General features: G+C 38.0%; 1 protein-coding gene across 2 annotated transcripts in view; it reads right to left on the reverse strand.

The window, feature by feature from the left end:
- The window catches only part of eIF2gamma (eukaryotic translation initiation factor 2 subunit gamma), a 426,482-nt gene extending 404,709 nt beyond the window's left edge, over positions 1 to 21,773 (reverse strand). The window contains exon 1 of one of the 2 annotated variants that reach the window (XM_067137496.2): positions 21,647 to 21,771. In XM_067137496.2, the coding sequence (XP_066993597.1) occupies positions 21,647 to 21,718 (72 nt within the window). In that variant the 5' untranslated portion in view covers positions 21,719 to 21,771. Of the gene's footprint in view, positions 1 to 21,646 lie in introns of both variants that reach the window. The other variant, XM_068225434.1, reaches the window with a different exon arrangement.
- Between the last annotated feature and the right edge of the window lie 399 nt (positions 21,774 to 22,172).

A 22,172-nucleotide genomic window follows, 5' to 3' on the forward strand; every position in this document is an offset into this window, starting at 1 on the left:
AGTTTGAATATGAAACTGTAATTGCCTGAGTGATTCAGATGTGTTCTCTTTAAAAACTGTAGGAAACTTGAAAAGTTCATCTAGATGTGTCTCGATTATCATATGTATCTACAAGCAAGTTCCAAACACTTATGTAGTTTTCTTCTGAAATGGTAAAACCTTGAATGATTTTGCGTGCCCCGCCCTGCAGAAGACTGATCAGGTACTGATATTTTTGAATATTTCTTAGTTGAGTATCATTATGAATGGTTTACTCAAAACTGTTCTCAAAAAGCAACCATTTTGTGAATTCGCAGTTGAATTCCGGTAAGTTAATTTCTGGTAATTTATGTCTTCTGTTATGATTTTGTGGAACTTCCTGTTGATGAATGGCGTTTACTGCCGTGTTCATTTGAGCTAGCAAATTATTTTGAACACCCTCTGCTTTATCTTATCATTTGCAGTTGTGTAACTGCGCAGAAATAAATAGATTCAAATAGCTCTCGCTCTCCCTCACATTCCTCTTCAAACTGTAGTGCAGCTATCTCATCAGTGATCTCTGCTTCCTCTATTTTCATCTGTACTTCTTCAAAAGAATTCCATAGCTCTTCACATTTTTTAATTCTAACCTTTGACTCTGATTTTGACACGTCAGCTGTAACTGGCTTTATTATTCTTGTTAATATGCCTTTTACCCGTTCACGCGATTGTTTCAATTTCGTTAGTTGCGACATATTGAAATTAAGGTTATGCTGTGAAAGTTCGAAGGGACTGCGTGAAGGTTATGTATAAGTTCAAAGGAATCGTGTTGCTAAATTGAGGTTATATGACCAAGGAATGTGGATCTTTTATATTTATGACAACAGGAGGATCAATGGACTTCAATTATTATTTTATTATTATGTTGATCACTACATGTTTATGTTACGAAAACATGCACTACGGGAAAGAGGATAGAATCTAAGAGTACTGTATATTTAGCAAGGATGGTGTATATGTCAAAGACTCTCACGGAGATTCTTGCAGTGAGTGGTAAGAAAATTGTACAACTTGAAATCTTGTCTTTACCTCGTTTGTATGTACGTAACATCGAATCGTACTTGCCTGATTACTGATTTATGCAGCACTCCATTGAAGTTGTTGGCCTCAACGGTCTGATTTTCATTATGAACAAGAATGCAATATCCATGAATGATTCCACAAATTCGAGATGTGTTGTATATCTACTCCGCTGCTTGACTTCAATTGCGATGCATTGTTTTCACTTCTGCAGTTCACTTTTCGTGATCTTGCTTGTATTGAACATCTCAGGTTAGTGAGAGCCGTGCTGTTGGGCGCCAATGTTTGTTTTTGATTGATTTTGAAGTAAGGAACTTGGTGCCTTCAATATTTTATTGCATTTGATAAGTCTTAATGATGCGATATCACAACTTGATGAACATGACTGTTGCAAGTGTAACCATTTTCAAAAATACAAAATCTGACCAATCGGTAATAGGCTTGGAAAGTGCCAACTTCAATGAAATACATTTACAAAAATTAAAGTCTCTTCTTAACAAGAATTTTACACCAAAATCCGTTCCCTTGTGAGGATGACCCTATGCCGGGTTGGAACACGTCTATGTAAAGTTTAGTCTTAATTGGATGTAAATATTGTAGTATTGACTAGGAGGATAACATAATTTCGTACAATTTTATAAAAAGTTCAACCGTCAATATGGATCTAACATGAGATTTATAATAATACGTATGTGTATAAATTTTTTTACGGCTGAACATGTACAAAATTTTGTACTTGTACTTGCTAATTAAGATTTGAAGGTTTTTAAGATTTCAAATGTACTGAATAAGTTCTAACCTCAATATTGTTAGTGCAGTTCGTGTCATTGACCTGGCCGCGGCGGAGGGTGTAGCGTGGCGGATGGTTAATGGACTTAACTAGCCAGCTGGACTCACGCTAATGACAGAGTACCAGTAGTACACCAACTTGCATTCTAAGCTAGAGTGGAGAGAAGTGAAAATTTCATTACAATAAGTTCCAAATTTCATGTTTTTTAAGGATTTAAACATAATTTGAACATAAATGTTTGTTTCTAAATATTTTTCAGTGTGATTTGATGGAATCCGGTGATGTTCTTTCAAGAACAAAACATGTCATTGTCCTTTGTTTCTGTTTCAGGTATAATTTTGTTAGGCCGAAGAACCTAACAGTTATAAATTAAATAAGTCGAAACTGGAAAGAGATTGCTTCAGATATTAACAAATTATTCACGGAATGTCGTATGATAGATTGCTGAAAATCTATAATTGGTAACTCATAGAACAAAAGAGAGAAATCCAGATGATCATGGTGGAAAGATATGAAAGAAGCTGTATGAGTAAGAAGTCTACAAAAAATTATGTGGGAAGATAGGAAGACTGGGTTACCTGGAATTGGAAATATCAAAATCACATTGTAAAACAACTATTACATTTACTTATTTAGAACAACTTCCCAAAGTCAGGGTTGCCACAAGACTCCCTACTGATATGGGTGTTAAGTGAAACGCGTGCTTGTTACAAAACAAACAGATCGTGTTTTATTACTTCTCGTAAACATTCACATACTAATAAATGGTGTATAACTTTTACACAAGGTTTATACACCGTTTATGTGAAACTCGTTACTAATAAACCGTGTATAAGCCTCCTGTGTATACATCTGTTATAGTTATTCATTGAATTGCTTATACAGACCAGGACCCTTGTATAAGCGTTGTGCAGCAGTGAGTAGCGGAAAAAGAAACGATTGAGCAGTTTATTTTCGTGGTATTTACTGTCTGCAGTGATATAATTGTGGTGAAATATTGGACTTATCTACTTAACATTGAAAATACATTGAAAGAATGGACAATAACGTTGATGATATTTTAAACATAGAAGACACACACCATTCAGATTATGGAGGCTAGACACGTCAGTAAAGTAAAAAAACTTTAAAGAGACGGAATGACAATGAATAACTATAAAAGAAATTATGGTTGGGCATATTTTTGTGTAATAATGTGTTACTGCTTAATAGACTTTTGAAATTGTGAGTTTATTTATACATTGTCTGGCTCTACAACAAATACAGTAGAGATAATATGCGACACTTACGGATTTCGCCTTGCTAAAATGGGAGACAATTCGACGGTGGCGCTCCTAGTGACTTGACCTGAACAAATCATGCTAAATTCAAATATCGATGGAAATGTATATACGGAAATGGATAAATAAATTATGTCTAGAAAGAAAGTGTTATTGAGATATTAACTTCGAAGTTGCTAAAGCAATTCTGGATAAATGAAGTATTATTTAAAATATTATACAAAGACTGAAATTAGACATATAAACAAGAGGTGAAATGGACTGCTGTGAAATGGCTTTATCTTCCATTTATGCATTACTTTTTTAGCTTTAGCATTCCTGCCTGAACTCCTACGGGTTGGATTTGTCTTTTTCTCATTTAAAAACGTTGTATCATCACATTAAGACACTTGTCAATAAAAATATTGGCACATTCCTTACACATATGATGCAATGAATTAACATTTAATAGCTGGACAATTTTCCTCTTAACTTGAAGCCTACTAACAAAGAAAATCTATAAAATCCCAGCTTTAATCTGACAAGAGGGATAAAAGAAAGAAAAGTGTGAAAATGCTGTCGATAGTGATGCTTTGAGGAATATTTACGTACAATGAGAGTAAAAATGTAACATACCCTTGGCTGTATAGTCGAGGATTTTTAAAGTCCCTGTCCTGGAAATGATCTGAACAGATCTTATAATTCTTATATAAGAGTAACGCCCCTTCTTTCTTGTACAACTTATCCAAATCACTTCTGTGACATTTCAAAACCCACAGATCACACCTACAACACATCGGTATTGAAGGTTAACTGCTGCACTATACCATACAATAAAATATGCATATTACATTTTAAGCCAATTAAAATATGGGTCGAGCAGGTCAGAAGGTTATGAAGTACTATAAAAATCACATGTTCTTGTCACGAGGGAACCTGAAGAACGATCAAGCATTTTTCTCTACTTTGTAATTACTGCAGCCAAACACAGCACATACATTTCCCCTCATGTTGAGAGGAGATATCAAGGAATGACACACACTACTCTTTATTTATGTCAACTCACTGAAAACGCATAAATAACACCAAAAACTTCACACAAAAATACACGTTCTCTTATGAGAGAATCAGTACTGTTCAGGTCTATCCGCTAGAGTGAGCTCCAATAGCTGTCCCTCGATATCTCGCTCAGTGTCGCGTATTATCTCTACTGTATTTGTCTACAAAAATCGTTCTCCAATTCGAGTATAAAAAGGGACATATTCCTCGACATAAAAAATGGTACAGAAAACCGTACATAATGTGATATCCATACTTTGTAGTTGAATATGCAGATCTATGATGTACAAATGCCTAATAGAAACTTTTTTGATCAAACCTTTATTTTAGCTACAAAACAGTTTTTCCTTTCTCCTGAAAAGTAAGGATTTTTGGATTGTGTACCCTTTTCAACTCACCGATTCAATTACAATTGCTTACTTTTTCCGTACTATCACAGTTAGGGGCTTTTGATCTTTTCTTAAGCTTTTTCCATTTCTTTCGTGGCATTCATTACACAAGCAAGCTGAAGAAATCCTCATATCAATATAAGCCAATTTCCAGCTGTCTCACTTTGTATTGCCACAGCCTTTTCGATATGCCATGCTACTGCGCAACTTTCCGGAAAGTTTTGTTCATAGATAACCAGCAGAAGTGATCATAAAGGCAGTGAACGTGCGAAATAAGTCAGTGAACTGAAGGAAGAGATTTCTACGACTTGGAACAAGTGTATACGTGCTGTATAGTAATATAATGCGTATACCACTTTTATTAGTATGAAAAATACACAACGCTTATACGGAGTTTATTCACCGTATAACTATACAAGTGTTAAACAACTGTATAAGGACTTTCTATTAGTAAGACGGTCAATAATATAGTCAACTGTTTCTTCACTGTCTACATCAACTATTAACACACAAAACTAAAATTCTCTATTTGGTACATGATCAAAATCTTCAACATCCTCCCTACCCTGGTCAGTCAATTTCGAAGGGAATGACCTGCTGTACTGGCCTTGTGTGCTGTACTTCCTGGAAGCGCACTACTAAGCATTCAAACATTACAAGTTTCACAAAAAAAAATAAATGATTTCAGAGATACTATGGTGCTGGACGTTATACAACACTGCTTGGAATGCCTTCAAGACAGTTTTCAGAGCTTAATTTTTCTAGATAATGCCATACACAATTTGACTGAGAATTACAAGATATATTAGAATCATTCTGTATTGACGGTTTTCACTTTACAAAGGTAAAATTAAGTGTATCCTCCTAATTCAATACATCACATAATTCCATCATTAGATGGAGTAATCAAATTCAAACATGTTTTGACTCGTTTGAGCCATCTTCAGTGAAAGGGGGGGGGGTGTTTGAAGTAATTTACAAATATATTCACTGTATAACTACACAAGTGTTAAACAACTTTACACAGACTTTTTATTAGTAAGACTGAAGACACAAGATGAAATCACTGTGAAGACAAAGTTATTTTATCCTCTTTTGAATTGTTATAAAACCAAAGTTTTGTAGACTGAGAGATCTGCAACCTCGCTATGTGCACTTATTGTTCATTTCCATCTGTACCATTTGTTTTCATTTCGTTTTAGGTTAACAGTTTTTAGATTCAATTATGTTTTGTATTAACCCCTGTTTTCACTAATTTTATCGCAGCGAGTTGTTTATTGCTTCATATGATGTAAATACTGTATATTGTGCCGTTTTTATTTCTATCATGTCTCTTGTTTTTTCTTGTTCCTTTATTATGTTTTTGGCACATTTTTAGTTTGTATTATGTAAATTACTTCAACCCCCGCCCCCGCTTTTTCACTGAAGATGGCTCAAACGAGTTGAAACATGTTTGAATTTGATTACTCCATCTAATGACAGAATTATATGGTGTATTGAATTAGGAGGATACACATAATTTTACCTTTGTAAACTGACCGAGAATGACAACTCTCTGAAATTACATATAGACAATACTAAACGTGTAATGCAGAAGGCTAATAAACTTTAGACAAAGAATTTGCACAACGTACATGCTTGTTCAGCTACCGCAACATCACTCATGTCTACTCCCGAAGTTAAGCTTCCTAATATTAGAATAGACTTTCTCAGGAGACATAGAATCATGGCCTCTGTTCTGATAACAATTCGAAGCTTCTCTGGACAAGAACACAGCGGTCACAGTGATAAATGAGCATGTATTCCTTTGAGGATACCTCGAAGATAAGCGCAAACATATGGTGGATGGAATATCATTAATGGCCGATACTTACAAACAGGTGAAGAATATTCTGGAGTCCTGTTATGGGGATAAAACTGAATTATTCAATCCCACCTGGATTCCTTGGATCATGTGCAACCTGCACATTCCAACAGTCCCGAGATTCTCAATGCAACGTATACCGAGTGCCACCGGCGGATTCAAGCGCTGACAGCACTGGATGAAGATGAAGTCTATGGAAAGCTGTTAACCCCTAAAATTCTTGGTGCATTCCCTGACAACCTTTGTCGCCAATGGCTTCTTAACACCAAGAGGTTGGAAATACCAGAAAGCAGTATCTTGCGTGTAATGCAATTTTTGAACAAAGAGGAGAAGTGTGCCTTGACTACGCAGAAGATAAGAAGTGACTGGCCATTGACGACTACCTACACTACGACGGCAGCGACTCTCCATGTTAATTACAGACCTAACAAGCTGAAGAGAAAGTCACAAGTCACAGAACCGTATTGAGTTTTCTGTGAGAATCAAGGTCACTGAGGTCAAAAATGTCAAAGAATAACAAACCAACAGGAAAGAACTGAAAAGCAGAAGAATGCAAAGAGATGCTTCCTTCGTCTTAGACGAGGCCATTACTCTAAACACTGTGCGAAGAAGAATCAAGCATTCTGTTCCAAGTACAAGAAGTCATACCACGTGTCTATTTGTGGAGATCAGCAAGAAGCGGAGCGGTGGATGTAAACATGCCCAACTTCACGTATCTTCAAACTGCTCGGGTTTGGATAACTGGCCTGACTGGACTGACCAAACTTACACAATGTATTTTAGATGCTGGAAGTCAGTCCAGTCTCATCAGAACAAGCCTCGTGGATCAGCACAAGCTAATTGCTGTCGAAAAAGGAACTATCTGTTACGGCATTTGAGTGTGTTCACCCGCTAGTTGCTTTACGTCGCACCAACACAGATAGGTCTTATGGCGACGATGGGACAGGAAAGGGCTAGGAGTGGGAAGGAAGCGGCCGTGGCCTTAATTAAGGTACAGCCCCAGCATTTGCCTGGTGTGAAAATGGGAAACCACGGAAAACCATTTTCAGGGCTGCCGACAGTGGGGTTCGAACCCACCATCTCCTGAATACTGGATACTGACCGCACTTAAGCGACTGCAGCTATCGAGCTCGGTTGAGTGTGTTCAACTGGGCTACAACGTGCAGGGTTGTCCGGTTTGACGTCAATGGCGTGTGGACAAAAACAAATACAGACGAGCCAATTTTCAAAAATAAAAAATCATGAGACTTTTTTTGCAGCATATCCACAACATATTACGACACAACATTGATGACGTAACTTTGAAGAATATTTAACACATTATACTACTCAATTATGTAATTTCTCTTAAAAATACTGAAATGCTGCATGTGTCTGAGCATTAGAACACATGACTCTTCATAAATTTTGTAAACTAGATTTATGCTCAAAGCACTGGCCTTGTTGAACAGGTTTTAAGGTTTAATTTACTTTCTAGAATTCCTTTTCGGGAAGCTGATCTGAAATGAGTTTCTGCCCTTGTAAATATGCTAAAAATATTCCCACAGTCGGCACCATGTGAAAATGATCAAATAAAAAGCATTACGTTAGAGATTCTGTCATATTTAAGAACATCACCAGCTGATTGTATCTGTCTCGCCAGTGTCCACGCAACATCAATTCTCTCCAGCTACTTAAAAATGATGGAAACCTAGGATTTTCAAAAAATACGGGAATACTAAATCTGTTCTCAAAATTGGGAGATAAGTCTCTGCAATCAGGAGAGAGGGAGGAATGACCGAAAATAGGGAGTCTCCCGCTGAAATCGGGAGAGTTGGCACGTCTGCAAATATAATTACAACAGCTTCCGAGAGCGAAAACATATTCCCCGCATCCTGCCGTTCCACATTATGTCTATTCTTTAACATGTGGCCAAACGTTGCAATTAGCAGACCCCAAGGACAATGAAAGTTTGAACTTCTCACAGGTGGTGATCATTACTGAAAGGTGATCCAAGATGGCCAAACAATTACAAACTATGAATCTGTTAGATCCGTATTAACGGTTGAACTTCTTACAACTGCATAAAATTATTTGGATATCCTCCTAGTTAATACAAGGCCTATAATATTTTACGTCCAATTAAGACGAAACTTTACACAGAGATAGACATGTTTCAACCCGGCATTGGGTCATCCTCAGTAATGCTTATAAAATTAATTAAAAACACCAGACACACACAATGAAATGTTAGTTAGAAAGTTTTTTTTCTGGTTGTTTTACGTCGCACCAACACAGATAGGTCTTACGGCGACAATGGGACAGGAAAGGGCTAGGAGTGCGAAGGAAGCCGCCGTGGCCTTAATTAAGGTACAGCCCCAGCATTTGCCTGGTGTGAAAATGGGAAACCAGGGAAAACCATTTTCAGGGCTGCCGACAGTGGGATTCGAAAATTCTTTTCTGCAAAATGTGTGAAAAAGAGGTAAGTTCTTATTGACATTTTCACATCTACGTTCTTAAAGATATTACTGGTCAAACGGTTGAAATTTCAAGTAAGCCGTATGTGCAGCATACAGCGCCCACCTACTAGGTAAGTAGAGAGAAGTCTAAGAATTCGGAGTGTAGACCTGTTAGATCCTCAGATTTTACATTTCCGAGACGGAAATTGACGTTTGGATTTGCTGGTTTTTCATGGGATCGTTGAGAGGGTGCTTGTATTTCTACTGCAATATTTGAAAATAACTTCATAGTCCACAATGCTTTATTTTTGTTCATTCAATGTATTTTTTCTCACTTATGCGTACCTAACTATTTATTTTCAGATCAAGATTTCAAAGGGTTTTCAATTTTCTCACATAAAACCACAAGTGGCCACTCAGAAAAAGTTGAAGAATTTAAAAAAAGGAAATCGAAGAAACAATTGCTGATACAACCCTTGTTCAATCAGCAACAGCACTCGAACGAGTTCTCTTCCAGAGTTTGTAGGGCGTTTTTAAGTGCCAACATACCCCTCTACAAGGTCGAACATGCTGAGATTAGAGCTCTCTTCAAGGACTTTGCAGGAAGAGAGTTGCCTCATGAGTCAACCCTACGTAAAAATTACGTTTCTTCAGAGTATGAAAAGGTATGAATACATGCAAGATTGCCGTATTCCGCATTCTCGTTTAAACAATTTAGAAGTAATTTTAACATGGATCTGGCTCTGTCGTTATGAAGGTAATCTCTCGATAATACCTTCATTCCACGAAGAATATTCATTTAGGTACTTTCTTCACCAGGTTCTACACGCAATCAGGGACGACATCGGGAGCCACCCTATTTGGTTATCTATCGATGAGTCCACAGACAGTTGTGGAAGATACTTGGCCAACGTTATTGTTGGAAAACTCGGTCCCAGTGAACCGGAGAAGGGCCACCTAATTCTGTGCAGGGAGCTAGATGTGACAAACCATGGAACCATTGTGCGAACAGCGCAAGCAGCTCTGCGTAAGTATATTTTTGTTAATTTATGTTTTGAGCGTTTTGCCAAAGAAGAATAAGTAGTCTGGCTATAATTTCAATGCATTCTACGTATGCTCAGTGAAGACTCTGATAGTTCTTATAGTTAAATATCTCTTACAGTCGTACGACATGTCAGAATCTCATTAACTGAACAGTTCACCCTTCATTTTATGCATTCCTGTTTCAGGCTTGCTGTGGCCAACCTTTTCAGATGAGAAGGTAAACAAAGTACTCGCGTTGGTGACTGACGCTGCTCCCTACATGATTAAGGCTGGGAAGAGCTTCATGCTTCTCTACCCGAAGATGTTACACGTTACTTGTCTTGCCCATGCAATGCACAGAGTTGCTGAGAAGCCGCGCGAAAAATTGCCCAGCGTGAACAGCGTCATTTCCTCAGTGAAGAAAATTTTCGTCAAGGCTCCTTCTCGCGTCCGTGCCTTCAAAACGATGCATCCAGAGCTCCCTTTACCTCCCGAGCCCATATTGACGCGATGGGGAACTTAGATATTGGCTGCCTTGTATTATGCTGAAAATCATAGGGCAATTGTAAGAATAGTTTAAATGTTTAAAATCTTCTCCTTTTCAAGGTTTTCTCTATCATTCTTTTCATATCTTCCATCTTTACTCCATCATACGGCGCCTAATTTTGTAATTTTCTAAGTTATTCTAATCGGCTAATGTTTTTCATTTATATTTTTTCCAGGTGATCAATACGTTTGATGAGGCGGACATCAAGTACACCGCAAAAGCTAAGGCTGCTTTTAAAATGAAGGGCTTGATGCCATTCTTGACTTTCATAAAAGCCTGCATGAGTGTCATTCCTGAGGCCATCCTAAAGTTGGAATCGCGAGGGACGGAGTTGGTTGAAGTGGTCGCTACAATCCAAGAAGCCGACTCATGGCCTGGAGAGACTGGGAAAACCGTGAAACAAAAACTGGAGCTCGTGCTGGCTCGAAATCCCGGTTGGAGTGCAGCAATGGACTTGGGAGAGGATGCTGCGTGGCGAGTCTGCACCGTTAAAGGAATTTCCGAACTACTCTGCACAAGAAGCAGCATCATTCAAGTATTTACCTCTCGTGTCAGTTGATGTCGAAAGATAGTTCTCATCATTGAAACTTTTATTGACTGATTTAAGAAAATCATTCAAAACTGAAAACATAGAAAAAATTCTTGTCTTACAGAGCAATGGAGATCTACTTCAATGACTTGCCTAATTCTGAACATCATGTAAATGTACTTTTAAACTGTAACTTTTATAAGAAAATTTCTCATATACAGTATACACTTGAAACTTGAATGCGAGTATATCGCAATGTATCATACATACAATTAGAAAATAAAGCTTGTATATAAAGATATGTTATTGGTTTTTTAGTTTCACTTTCCTTTCTATAGTTTTTAACAGTGTTTTTCGAGCATATTCTGCACATTTAACCGCATATAATGTTTTTAGAGCATATCTATCAAGCATATAATGGGTTTTTCGAGCATATAACACATGGTTTTCGAGCATATCTGGAGATTTTATCGAGCATATCGATTCGAGCCCTACTTATAACTGAAGCATTCAAATCATCCAGGTCTCTTGCATTTGTGGACTGGGGCTGAGGAAATTCTAGTTCTGCCTGCTGCACAGCTTCCAACCAGTTTTGTTGGAAACTATCCTTTTTTGTTTCTATAATATTATGAAGTATCAAACAGGCAAGAACCACACTCGGTACAAATAAATGGTTTATGTCTATTCTCTTTTATCTGAAACGGGCCTTCAATCGTCCAAAAGCATTTTCTACCACTACCCTACCATTGTTCAAATATACATTGAAGGATTTTTGTTCTGGTGTCAAATTACCTTTGTAACCTTTCATTAACCATGGTTACAGAAGATATGCTGGGTCACCCACTAAAAAATATGGAATGTCTATTCCATCAATTGTCTTTTTTCTTTTGGGTAGAAGAGTATTTTCATATTTGAATAGGTTTGAATCCTTAAGCACACCACCCACGGTATCCCCTGCCTGTCGTAAGAGGCGACTAAAAGGGGCCCCAGGGAGCATGGGTTGGTGACCACGGGGCCCTTAGCTGAGTCCTGGCATTGCTTCCACTTACTTGTGCCAGGCTCCTCACTTTCATCTATCCTTTCTGACCTCTCTTGGTCAACTCTTGTTCTTTTCCGACCCCGACGCTATTAGCTTTGCGAGGGCTAGGGGGTCTTTCATTTTCATGCTCTTCGTGGGCCTTGTCTTCCTTTGGCCGATATCTTCATTTTTCGAAGTGTCAGACCCCTTCCATATTTTCCCTCTGATTAGTGTTATATAGAGGATGGTTGCCTAGTTGTACTTCCTCTTAAAACAATAATCATCACCACCACCTAAGTACATATGCATCATGCGTACTTCCCACATGCTGACAGGTTGTATACCTAAATCTGAGAAGGAAGAAAGTTATGTTAGTTGAGAATATCACATGAATATATGCCTAATCTTTTCAAAAGAAAAAATTTCATCAATACATTAAAAATAATTAACAAAGTTAAATTCTATTTAAATGGTCCACAACTGCCATTATATGAAGGCCAACCTTTACGATTTATGAAATCTCTGTACCCGACCGTTGGTGGCAAAACAGGGATATGAGTACATCTATTGCACCAATAGCATTAGGTGTGTGTTAGGTCAACAGCTCAGAGGCTGGTTGGATCCTCAAATAGCACCACCAAACGTTATGCTGTTGTAAGGAAACCCCAAAAACCAATGGCAGCACCAAAATGAGGCGTACTAGGCAAGATGAGGAGTGAGGTAGTTTGCCATTGCTTTCCTCTGGGTCAGAAAGTACTATTGCAGCATGACAGACCCTGTGAGCAGCACCTTTCATAACACTCAGATGCACTAGTCATGCTCTGAATGTCATTACTCAGCAGCTTCCATATTGGGTGATATGAATAAACCGGAGACGTATCTCTTGTCTCGTAAATATTAAGACATGTCTCAAATGTGACCTTTGCTCCTTGAGACACAGCTCGTTAGCGGATTCTCTCGGAGACACAACTCCAAATGTATATGAATAAACTGGAGTTTAGTCTCTCTGAATGGAGACTGGTCTCAGAATTTCTTGAAACAGCCCAGAAGCTGACTCAAGCCGATAGAATCAGGCTGAAAACGTGATAGCGGAGTTTATGATGGTTTTACAACGGAGAAGAAAAATTTATAAACCACGAAGGAATTCTCTCGAACATGATTATAAAGATCTCTACTGTTACCGGAAAGAAAATGTGGAATGGTTAGCACATTTTCTGGAGCGAATACACGAGACATTCATATAACAATAATGATGAAGATGATAGCCATTTGCGATAGGATTTACATGCATCATAAAGTCAAAATGTTAAAAATCAAACCAGAAATATGCAAAACCGTGCAACATACAGTTCTAATAATTTTCTTAGTAATCATTAAATTACTTTAATTATTCTTAATCTATTCTACATTTGTGATTTTTTCTGTATGTTGACATTTTTTCTATTCACAAAATATGACTAACATTTTACTGGGTTCGATTCGCTGTCGGGTCAGAGATTTTAACCTTAAATCCTCAACATTCCTGCAACTCACACACAACACTATCCTCCACTACAATAACACGGCAGATGACACCCATCCTCGTCGGAGGGTCTGCCTTACAATGGCTGTACCAGGCTAGAAATAGCCACACAAAATTATTACCTATTATTATTATTATTATTATTATTCACATTTTGATATCTGGAAGGATATTTTTTCAAGTCTGAAAATTATCGCTCTCTATCACATGTTGGCCAAATGGTATTGAACGAATGTGCGAGTATCTTTGGTCCTGGTGTAAGCTATCCCATGTATGTTTAAGTGCCGTAAAATTCCCTGCCCATGCCTTTTTCGATTGCACTGTTTCTAAGTTTATTTAAAAGTTTCAACCGGCGGCTCGTGCCCTTGAAAAAGATATGCTGTAACTGGTTTCACAACATTTAACAGATTCGCATAATGACGTTATTCGGCCAATGATTTGCTGCCTCTATGAGTGCTGCTCTTTCTCAACCATCGCACCAAAATCTCACTTGCGCCGAATACTACGAGGGAAGCATTTGGTTTGGATCAGACAGATTTCGATGAAACTTCCATGAATTGTCAATCTACCTGTCTTAAATTTATTGCTGATATTCACTTTGTCATAAAATCAACGACATTGTTATAATTAATTGCTAAAGAACAGCTGGGTGGTTTGCAGCTGTATTGACCTCGCGTATGCACTGTAGAAATGCACTGATAGTTCTATTTTAAAGTTACATTAAACAGTGCGCTATAGAGTGAAAATTAAATTTTGACAACATGAACAGAATGTCTTGCTCATCAAACCTATTTTATTAACATGCACAGTATATGAATATTTCAAAATATTAGGCTTTTAATACTTCTTTGTCGTTTACAATTGAGGCTGAAATACGGTATGTAATATGAAATCCTCGTCATTTGTATATAAACTTGCATGCTATAAATAGCTTAAACTTTCGGATTCATTTTGTCACATTGCGGGGTAACCTATATAACAACGTCAATCATGCAGCGATGTTCTGATGTCTTAATTGACCATCCTAGCATGTTTCATTGAAAGCGCTGCCATCTACACACCACGTTCCATTTAAAACTGGAGCAAAAATTTACTGTCAATAAATACCGGTACAAAAATGTTATTTCACGGCAGAACGGTTATCACCATTGAGTTCCGGATGTCTCAGCTCATCATGTTACTAAGTTTCATTGCAATTTGTCCGGTCCAAATCAAACAACTCCCTTGTTAGTTCATATTCGTTTATCAATATGGATAGCATTTTGTATTGTTTCTAAGTTTTGAAAGTTTGCAATTTAGACAGTTTATAGGTATTGGTAGTATATTATAAACCGGGTGATTGGCCGTGTGGTTAGGGACGCGAGGCTGTAAGCTTGCATCCGGGTGGTAGTGGGTTCAAGCCCCACTGTCGACAGCCCTGAATATCGTTTTCCGTGGTTTCCCATTTTCACACCAGGCAAATGCTGGGACTGTACCTTAATTAAGACCATGGCCGCTTCCATCCCACTCCTAAGCCTATCCCATCGTCGCCATATGACCTATCTGTGTCGGTGAAACGTAAAACAAATTGTAGGAAAAAAAAGTACATTATAGGCAGAAACACCCCTAGCTATGCACAGGTATGGTCAATAAACTCTTCATATTCGTGAAGAATGAAGTACGAAGCACGTGCTAAAAAGTGTTTGAGTGACTTTCAATAACCGCAGAAAATTATGCATTTGTATGTGGATCCTGAATGTGATGATAAATACAATGTAACTACTTACACAATATCTTGAAGGAAACTTACAAGAAAATAAACCTTAAATCAGGCGTTCCCAAGCTGGGGTTCAAGTATACCAAGTGTACGAGCCACTACGTTTATGTAAGCCTAGAAAGAATTGAAATAAGAACTAGTGATTATTGAATATTGATTAATACGAAAGGTAGCCTATAGTTTGCAGAATAGGCTCCCCATAACTGAAGAAGAAAAGTTGGTCAAGAACTATTCTAAATGAAAAAAATACCAGTGGGTGTTCCACTTCGGTTGTACTTGTTTGTTCTGCTCTTTTCTCCCTTTCCTGTGAAAGATTTTCCATTTGCAGTTGCAAAATATGTTTTTGCACTGAAATGAGTTGTTCTGTTTTTTCAAGAACACACTGTCGCTTTTCAATCTTTTTCGCTTGTAAATCTAACACTTTCATCTGTTCCAACAAAACCACTTTTTGTAGTAATTCACTTGTCAGCTGACAGATACCAGAGCCAGTGTGCGAGATTCATCTCAAGCGGAAAGAGACAAGTCTCGTTAGCGAGAAACAAACTTTATTCATATACATGACGAGTTCTGTCTCACAAGTGACCAATCCTCCTTCGAGACTTGTCTCCGAGTTACATCTCATTTTTATTCATATCACCCATTGTCACAGCCATGGATGTTGACTGGGACTTCGGTGGAAGCTACACTTTACTCTAGCCTGTGCCAAGAGATGGATGCAAAAGTACTATATCCATTAAGAAACGACAGCAGGCAGTATGCCACACATACCCTCAAACCCATCAGCGATATCTTGTGCCTCAACATCATTAGGTACACTTAAGTAGTCACTACTGAATTCAGCACACAGGGCTTCACAAAATTGATACAAACATTTATGTACCATGCACTTATGTGTACCAAACTGATTTGTAACAACTCTATATTCAGCACATGAAGCTAGTTTGTACAAAGCAATTGCAACTTTTTTCTCGACAGACATTGGCACAAAAAACTTGTTAGATTTGAGGTGTGGTTCAAGACGCAGACATATGAACTTAAATGTAGAACAACTCATCCTGAAGTCAATTAACCAATCATCTTCTGTGAAGTAACGCTGCACTATATGCTCCCACCAGTCCTTACTTCTTTCTTTTACCCAGTACCTTCTCTTCATACGCTTCTTTTTGTTTAGCTTAGATTGAAGGAAAACCATATTCTGCGCTTGCAACTGCTGCAGGAAGAACACAGTTTCCCTCTGTCGCGCCATCGTTCATTCTCCCATCTCCCAAATGAATGGATTAAACTTACAAAAAAACTGATACACTATTAGGCACAATACCACAGTTTTTGACACTTCCATTGTTTTCGGTGATTGTACGGGCTATAGACTGTATATAAAACAAGTTTGTATCACTGAATATAATTCCCTTGATAATAATGCACGAGGACTTCTTTACTTACTCTACTTTGGTTAGGGTTGGCTGTTACTGTCAAGCGCTACCGGTCGGATTATTCTCGTACGGCCTCGTGCGATCTCGTACTCTATGAGTGTCAAGACTATCGTATTCAAATCGATCTGAATACTAATTCAGTGCTGAATTCAGTAGTGACTACTTAAGTGTACCTAATGATGTCGAGGCACATGGAAACAGGTAACGTATTGAGTACGGAAAGCGTATTCAAATCGATTTCAATCCCCATGGAAATGTGGTAATTGTGTCCACAGTTAATAAACATGTTAAACTTGATTTCCTTTGTTTATATAAAGGTAGTTCATCCTATCAATTTGTGGTAATACATTTAGGTGGCGTCTAGTATTTTCAAACAAGGACAATGCACTCAGATGAAGAGGATTTGGCCTTTGTTATTGCCACTGTTGCTTCTTTTAAATTAATAAATGTTGTACTGTTGCTTCTTGTTATGATTTAGAAATGCAGTTTTATTAGGCACATTTTGAAGTACAAACTTCGTCCGTTCCCACCCCCGACTTCCGACTTTTCTGAACTTTCTGCAATTCTCGACTCTACTGGGAGCGGAGGGACGCTGGATTTTTCGATGCACTCGCGGAAACAATTACAGGCCTAGATAATTTAGAGTTCCTGGAAACTGTCGGCTTTCTTCGCTTTATCTCTGTATTCCTTTTATAAGTCATCCCACAAACAAGGCCTTTCTCTTATATTTTCAAGTCCAGAGTAATCTCCTTGCTCTACTCCATTTCTGACTATAAATTTTAGTATAGCGCAGAGAGAACGAGACAAGTACGCGTACTGTATTTGTAGCTTATAACTAGAGCCCGGATTTCCATGCAAATGCATGTTTTTCAATAAGCTAGCTCCACTTCTCAAACTTTGCAAATATTCGTTTTACGACTTAACAATTCCAAATAACCGTCCTTTTTCCATGATGTTTGCATGTTTTGGCTATTTTAGGAGAAAATTCATGCATAATGCATATTTGGAAGATTTTGGATTTAATAACGAATATTTGATCGTTTAATATTGCATAATATGACTTTTATTCTGACTTTGACGCATATAAATTGTTAACATGCATGATAGTGCCATTTCTGAATGTTAGTGTGCAGAATTTGGGACAATTTTTCCACGTTATAGACTATAGTATGTCTATTACTGAGAGACGGAGAGAATGTATTCCTCGCATCCTATGCGACAATCAAAGTTAGTAGCCTACATACGGTACAATTCCTATAATCCAATTAACCAACACTTTCTTATCTGTTGCTTGAGTAAATAATGACGTATTTCGGAAGTCCCCACATCGACATCTAATTCTTAGGAATAAGGTGTCCCAGTTTTACAGTTGTACATTGCTATAAATTGAACCGTAAATTGTGCATTAATCATTAAGGGCTCATTTTTCGCCTGTTACACAAACAAAAGAAAACTTGTATTGCGCTTCTGTGGCGCCGCGTTACTGGGATAGCAGCTTACAAACTCTGGTTTTTCATAGAGCCCTCTACCATTGTTATCCTGGAATGTCCTACCCGGAGCTCTCACTCGTCACACGTCTTTGTTATCGCAGCAGGCAATCATTACCAGTTATTGAGGACATTCAAATGTGTCTGCAATCATCGCATGGAGAAGTAGCTGCCGCAGATAGAGATGAGTTAAACAAATTAATTAGTTCAAATCCTGATTTTGAATTCATCAAGCTTATAGAAGACGTATTGTGGTAAAAATGCAAAAGATGTACAATTTGACCTCATTTTGTCCAAATGTCTTCATTGAAGTATGCATCTATCACTTCCTGTGATGTAAAAATATAATTTTCTGTGCTTAAGAATGTGCTGACATAAACGGATGGACTTAAATCAAGACAATTTGGAGAAATTAGGGTAGTTTCTGTACAATGTTTCAAAAGGAACTGAATTTTGATGGTGCATATTTTCCAGTTTATTGTGCATGTTTTGCCATATGATAGTGAATGGAAATCCGGGCTCTACTTATAACAAAGAGAATGAGTGTTGCGAGTGTTGTAACTATAATCCCACTTCATGAGAAGCACATTGTTTGCATCGTTTAGGCTATCTGATGACACGGAAACAGCACGGAAGTTGCCGAAGCTGTGCAGACATATCACAAACAACTAATTGACTTGACACATTTTCCACTTGGAGTGGAAAACACGCCAACATGTTAAAAGTGTTAACCTCAACATTCTGAGTTAACATGCAAAGTCAATTGGAAGAGACAATCACAATATACATGTCAACTGTAACATGTTAAATTTAACATGTTGGTGTTAAATGTTAAACAGTGGAGACTGGCCTTTATGTTGACAGATCTAACCGTTTCAATAACTTGAGTGTAATATAGTCAAATAGGTGTAATATCCGCGGATGCGGATGTTTCTTATATCCGCGCAGGGCTCTAATCTGATCCTGTAATGATTAAGAGGGGGAGTTCCACAAGCAGCTTTATTGGACCTTTGTTTTCAGACAAAGAACTGGAATCACTGATGAGGCTTTCTGCAGATGATGGTATACTGTACAAGGTAATAAATAAACTATAGGATTGCGAGAGACTGGCAAAAAGATTTTGACAAAATTGTGAGGGGAACAGCAAAGGTACGTTGGTGAACATTGTGAAAAGTCAGGTTGGGTTACGTGAACGATGGTGATCCACGAAATATCACTGTAATATTTGTCACAAACGAAAGGTAATCATTGATTAACTCAAAAGTCTCAAATCCCAGGTTGATTAAGAAATACCGTCGTTACTAGCAAGAAATATGTATACGTATTTACTGGCTGTAAATAGGAGTCCATGGTGTTGCATTCCGCTGCTTGCGCCGTCTTTTGTTTCTTTCTTGAGGTCCAGGACTGGCACCGATGAATGGGAGTGCTATATCTGCGATTTTTGTTATCTTTGGCCATATGTCTTGCATTCCGCTGCTCGCGCCGTCGTTTTTTTTTCTTGAGGTCCAGGGCTGGCACCAACGAGCTCTATTTCTAGCGAATGGGAGTGGGGGTATTTTGTTGAAAAATAGCATGATCCGTGGACCAATACATACATATATATGCATATTGTAAAAGGGAAATAGCATGATCCCTGGACCAATAAATCGTTTAATGAATCAGTTAGTGCACATGAAGTGACAAACCAAATTACATCGAATGAGAAAAATCAACAAAACGACACCAAAGAACTTCAGTGAGCAATCACAAACGAGAGTGTTGGACAAATAAAACACTTACGGAAGCGCTGCGACGTAGGAGAAATAGTTGTTGTAAGGCAGTAAAGTATGTATTCTCTAAAATAAAATATTTCGTATTATTTCTTAATTAACCTGGGATTTGAGACTTTATTTGAGTAAAAGCAATTGCTATCTTCCATTTGTGACAAATATTACAGTGATATTTCGTAGATCACCATCATTCACGTAACCGTCAGGTTGTCCGTTTCACCAAGAGCAAAAGTCCAGTGTTTTAATTACTGCGTTGATGGAGTGACTACCTACCTCATGGTGATCACTGGAAGTACCTAGGTGTTAACATAAGGAAAGAACTTCATTGGAATAGTCACATTACTGAGATTGTAAAAAAAATTCATAGCGTTCATATGGTTGGGGGTATTTACGGGTTGTAGCACACATCGAAAGGAAAGGGTGTGTAAACTGCTGGTAAAACCTAATTGGAGTATAGTGGCAGGATATGGGGCCCTTAACAATTTACTTGATTCAAGAAGTGGAAAAGATCCAAAGGTAAGCAGTGCTACTTCCCCTAAGTGATTTTTCAACAAAAGACTTGTGTTACAAAAGTCTGGTAAGACCTGGGAGATAGGTGACAAGCTGCTCGACTAAGCCATTACCTGGAATACCAAGCTGTCAGCATGGACACTGCGTGGAAAGACATTAAGTAGATGAAATAGCTTTAATGGAGTTTTTAAAAGTAGGAATGAACAGAATATATCAAGGGAGATATTAGATAAATTTCCAGTTTCTTTGAAATCGTTTAAGATTAAGACCAGGTAAACAACTGATAGGGAATCTGCCAAGTGGATAACAAAAGTCCCAAATATTGTTGAGTGAGTTGGCCTTGAACAGATTCCTTTTAAATGGTAGTAAAATATGCCACCCTACACTTCATATCAGTTTACCTAACACAGAAACTGATACCTGTCACCAACGTCGTTGGCCGTGCGGCTAGGGGCGTGCAGCTGTGAGCTTGCATCCGGGAGATAGTGGGTTCGAGCCCACTGTCGGCAGCCCTGAAGATAGTTTTCCGTGGTTTCCCATTTTCAAACCAGGCAAATGCTGGGGCTGTACCTTAATTATGGCCACATCCTTCCCACTCCTAGTCCTTTCCTATCCCTTCGTCTGTCAGTGCGACGTAAAAACAAATTGTATATATAAAAAAAAAATCACGTTTAATCCTAGCTAACCAAGAGAGGTTATTTCAAACAGCTACATAAATTGCGTTTATGCCTAAAAATCGCGCCTTTTTCCTATTTAAGTTATCAAAAAAACATGCCAAATATTTCCGGCCTATAAAGCGCTGCATACAATACACAATGTGACAGCAAACCAACAGGAGTCAAAGAGAGTTCCGCGTGTCCTGTACTGTTTTAAGGGAATAAACCTACATTTCAATAGCTAATTTAGTTGCTTCTCGTGTACTACCGCATCGCATTATTATAGTTATTAGCAGTGATGAATAACGTTGCGTTAGAATTTACATAATGAGCTGCAAAACTTAGCAGGGCTATTTACTAGGTACAAATACATCATCACCTACCACATACTTCTTATTTGTACAATCCAGGAGATTACCAAAAGCAGTTAAAAGCACACGTTGAACTTCTACCCAGGCTGTTCCACCAAACATATCAATTCCTCATTGTGAAGCAAAACCCCCAATAAATAGTAAGACTTCGATTTCATAGGCTACAGAACAAAACATACACACAAACTTACTAGTTTCGATAAATCTTGCTTGTATAAATTCGGTTGTCCTGTAGTTACACCAACTCCCTCACCACCAGCCATATTGAAAAATTGTACAACAAGGCCTACTTAAAACGCGGGGCAGCAGTAGCGCCGATTTTAAGATCTCCTTAAAGTTTGATTGGTCGAAACTAAACACGGCTTTCTAGATAATTGACAGGAAATGGCAGTCACTATTTCCGAGGCTCCCTTCCCGCCAAAATGAAAGAATAACTTAACGGTTTTAAATCCCATATCGTTTCTTGACTGCACTGATATACGTTACCCTTTACTTTGTCCACAGAAATAACAATAATATCGCTATTCGTTACATTACACGGGTAAACGAAGGTGAATTACAGTCTTTGTTCCATATTTTATTATAGAAATAATATAATTGGAGATGTGATACCCGGTACCAAGAGAGCGAGAAGTTATAAACCCGCCCGTAGGGGAAGGGGAGTAGGAGTCTGATGGCTACAATACAGATGTGTCAAATTCATTTTACCTATTCGAT

The sequence above is a fragment of the Anabrus simplex genome, chromosome 1 (genome assembly GCF_040414725.1).
Source record: "Anabrus simplex isolate iqAnaSimp1 chromosome 1, ASM4041472v1, whole genome shotgun sequence".
Classification (NCBI taxonomy): domain Eukaryota; kingdom Metazoa; phylum Arthropoda; class Insecta; order Orthoptera; family Tettigoniidae; genus Anabrus; species Anabrus simplex.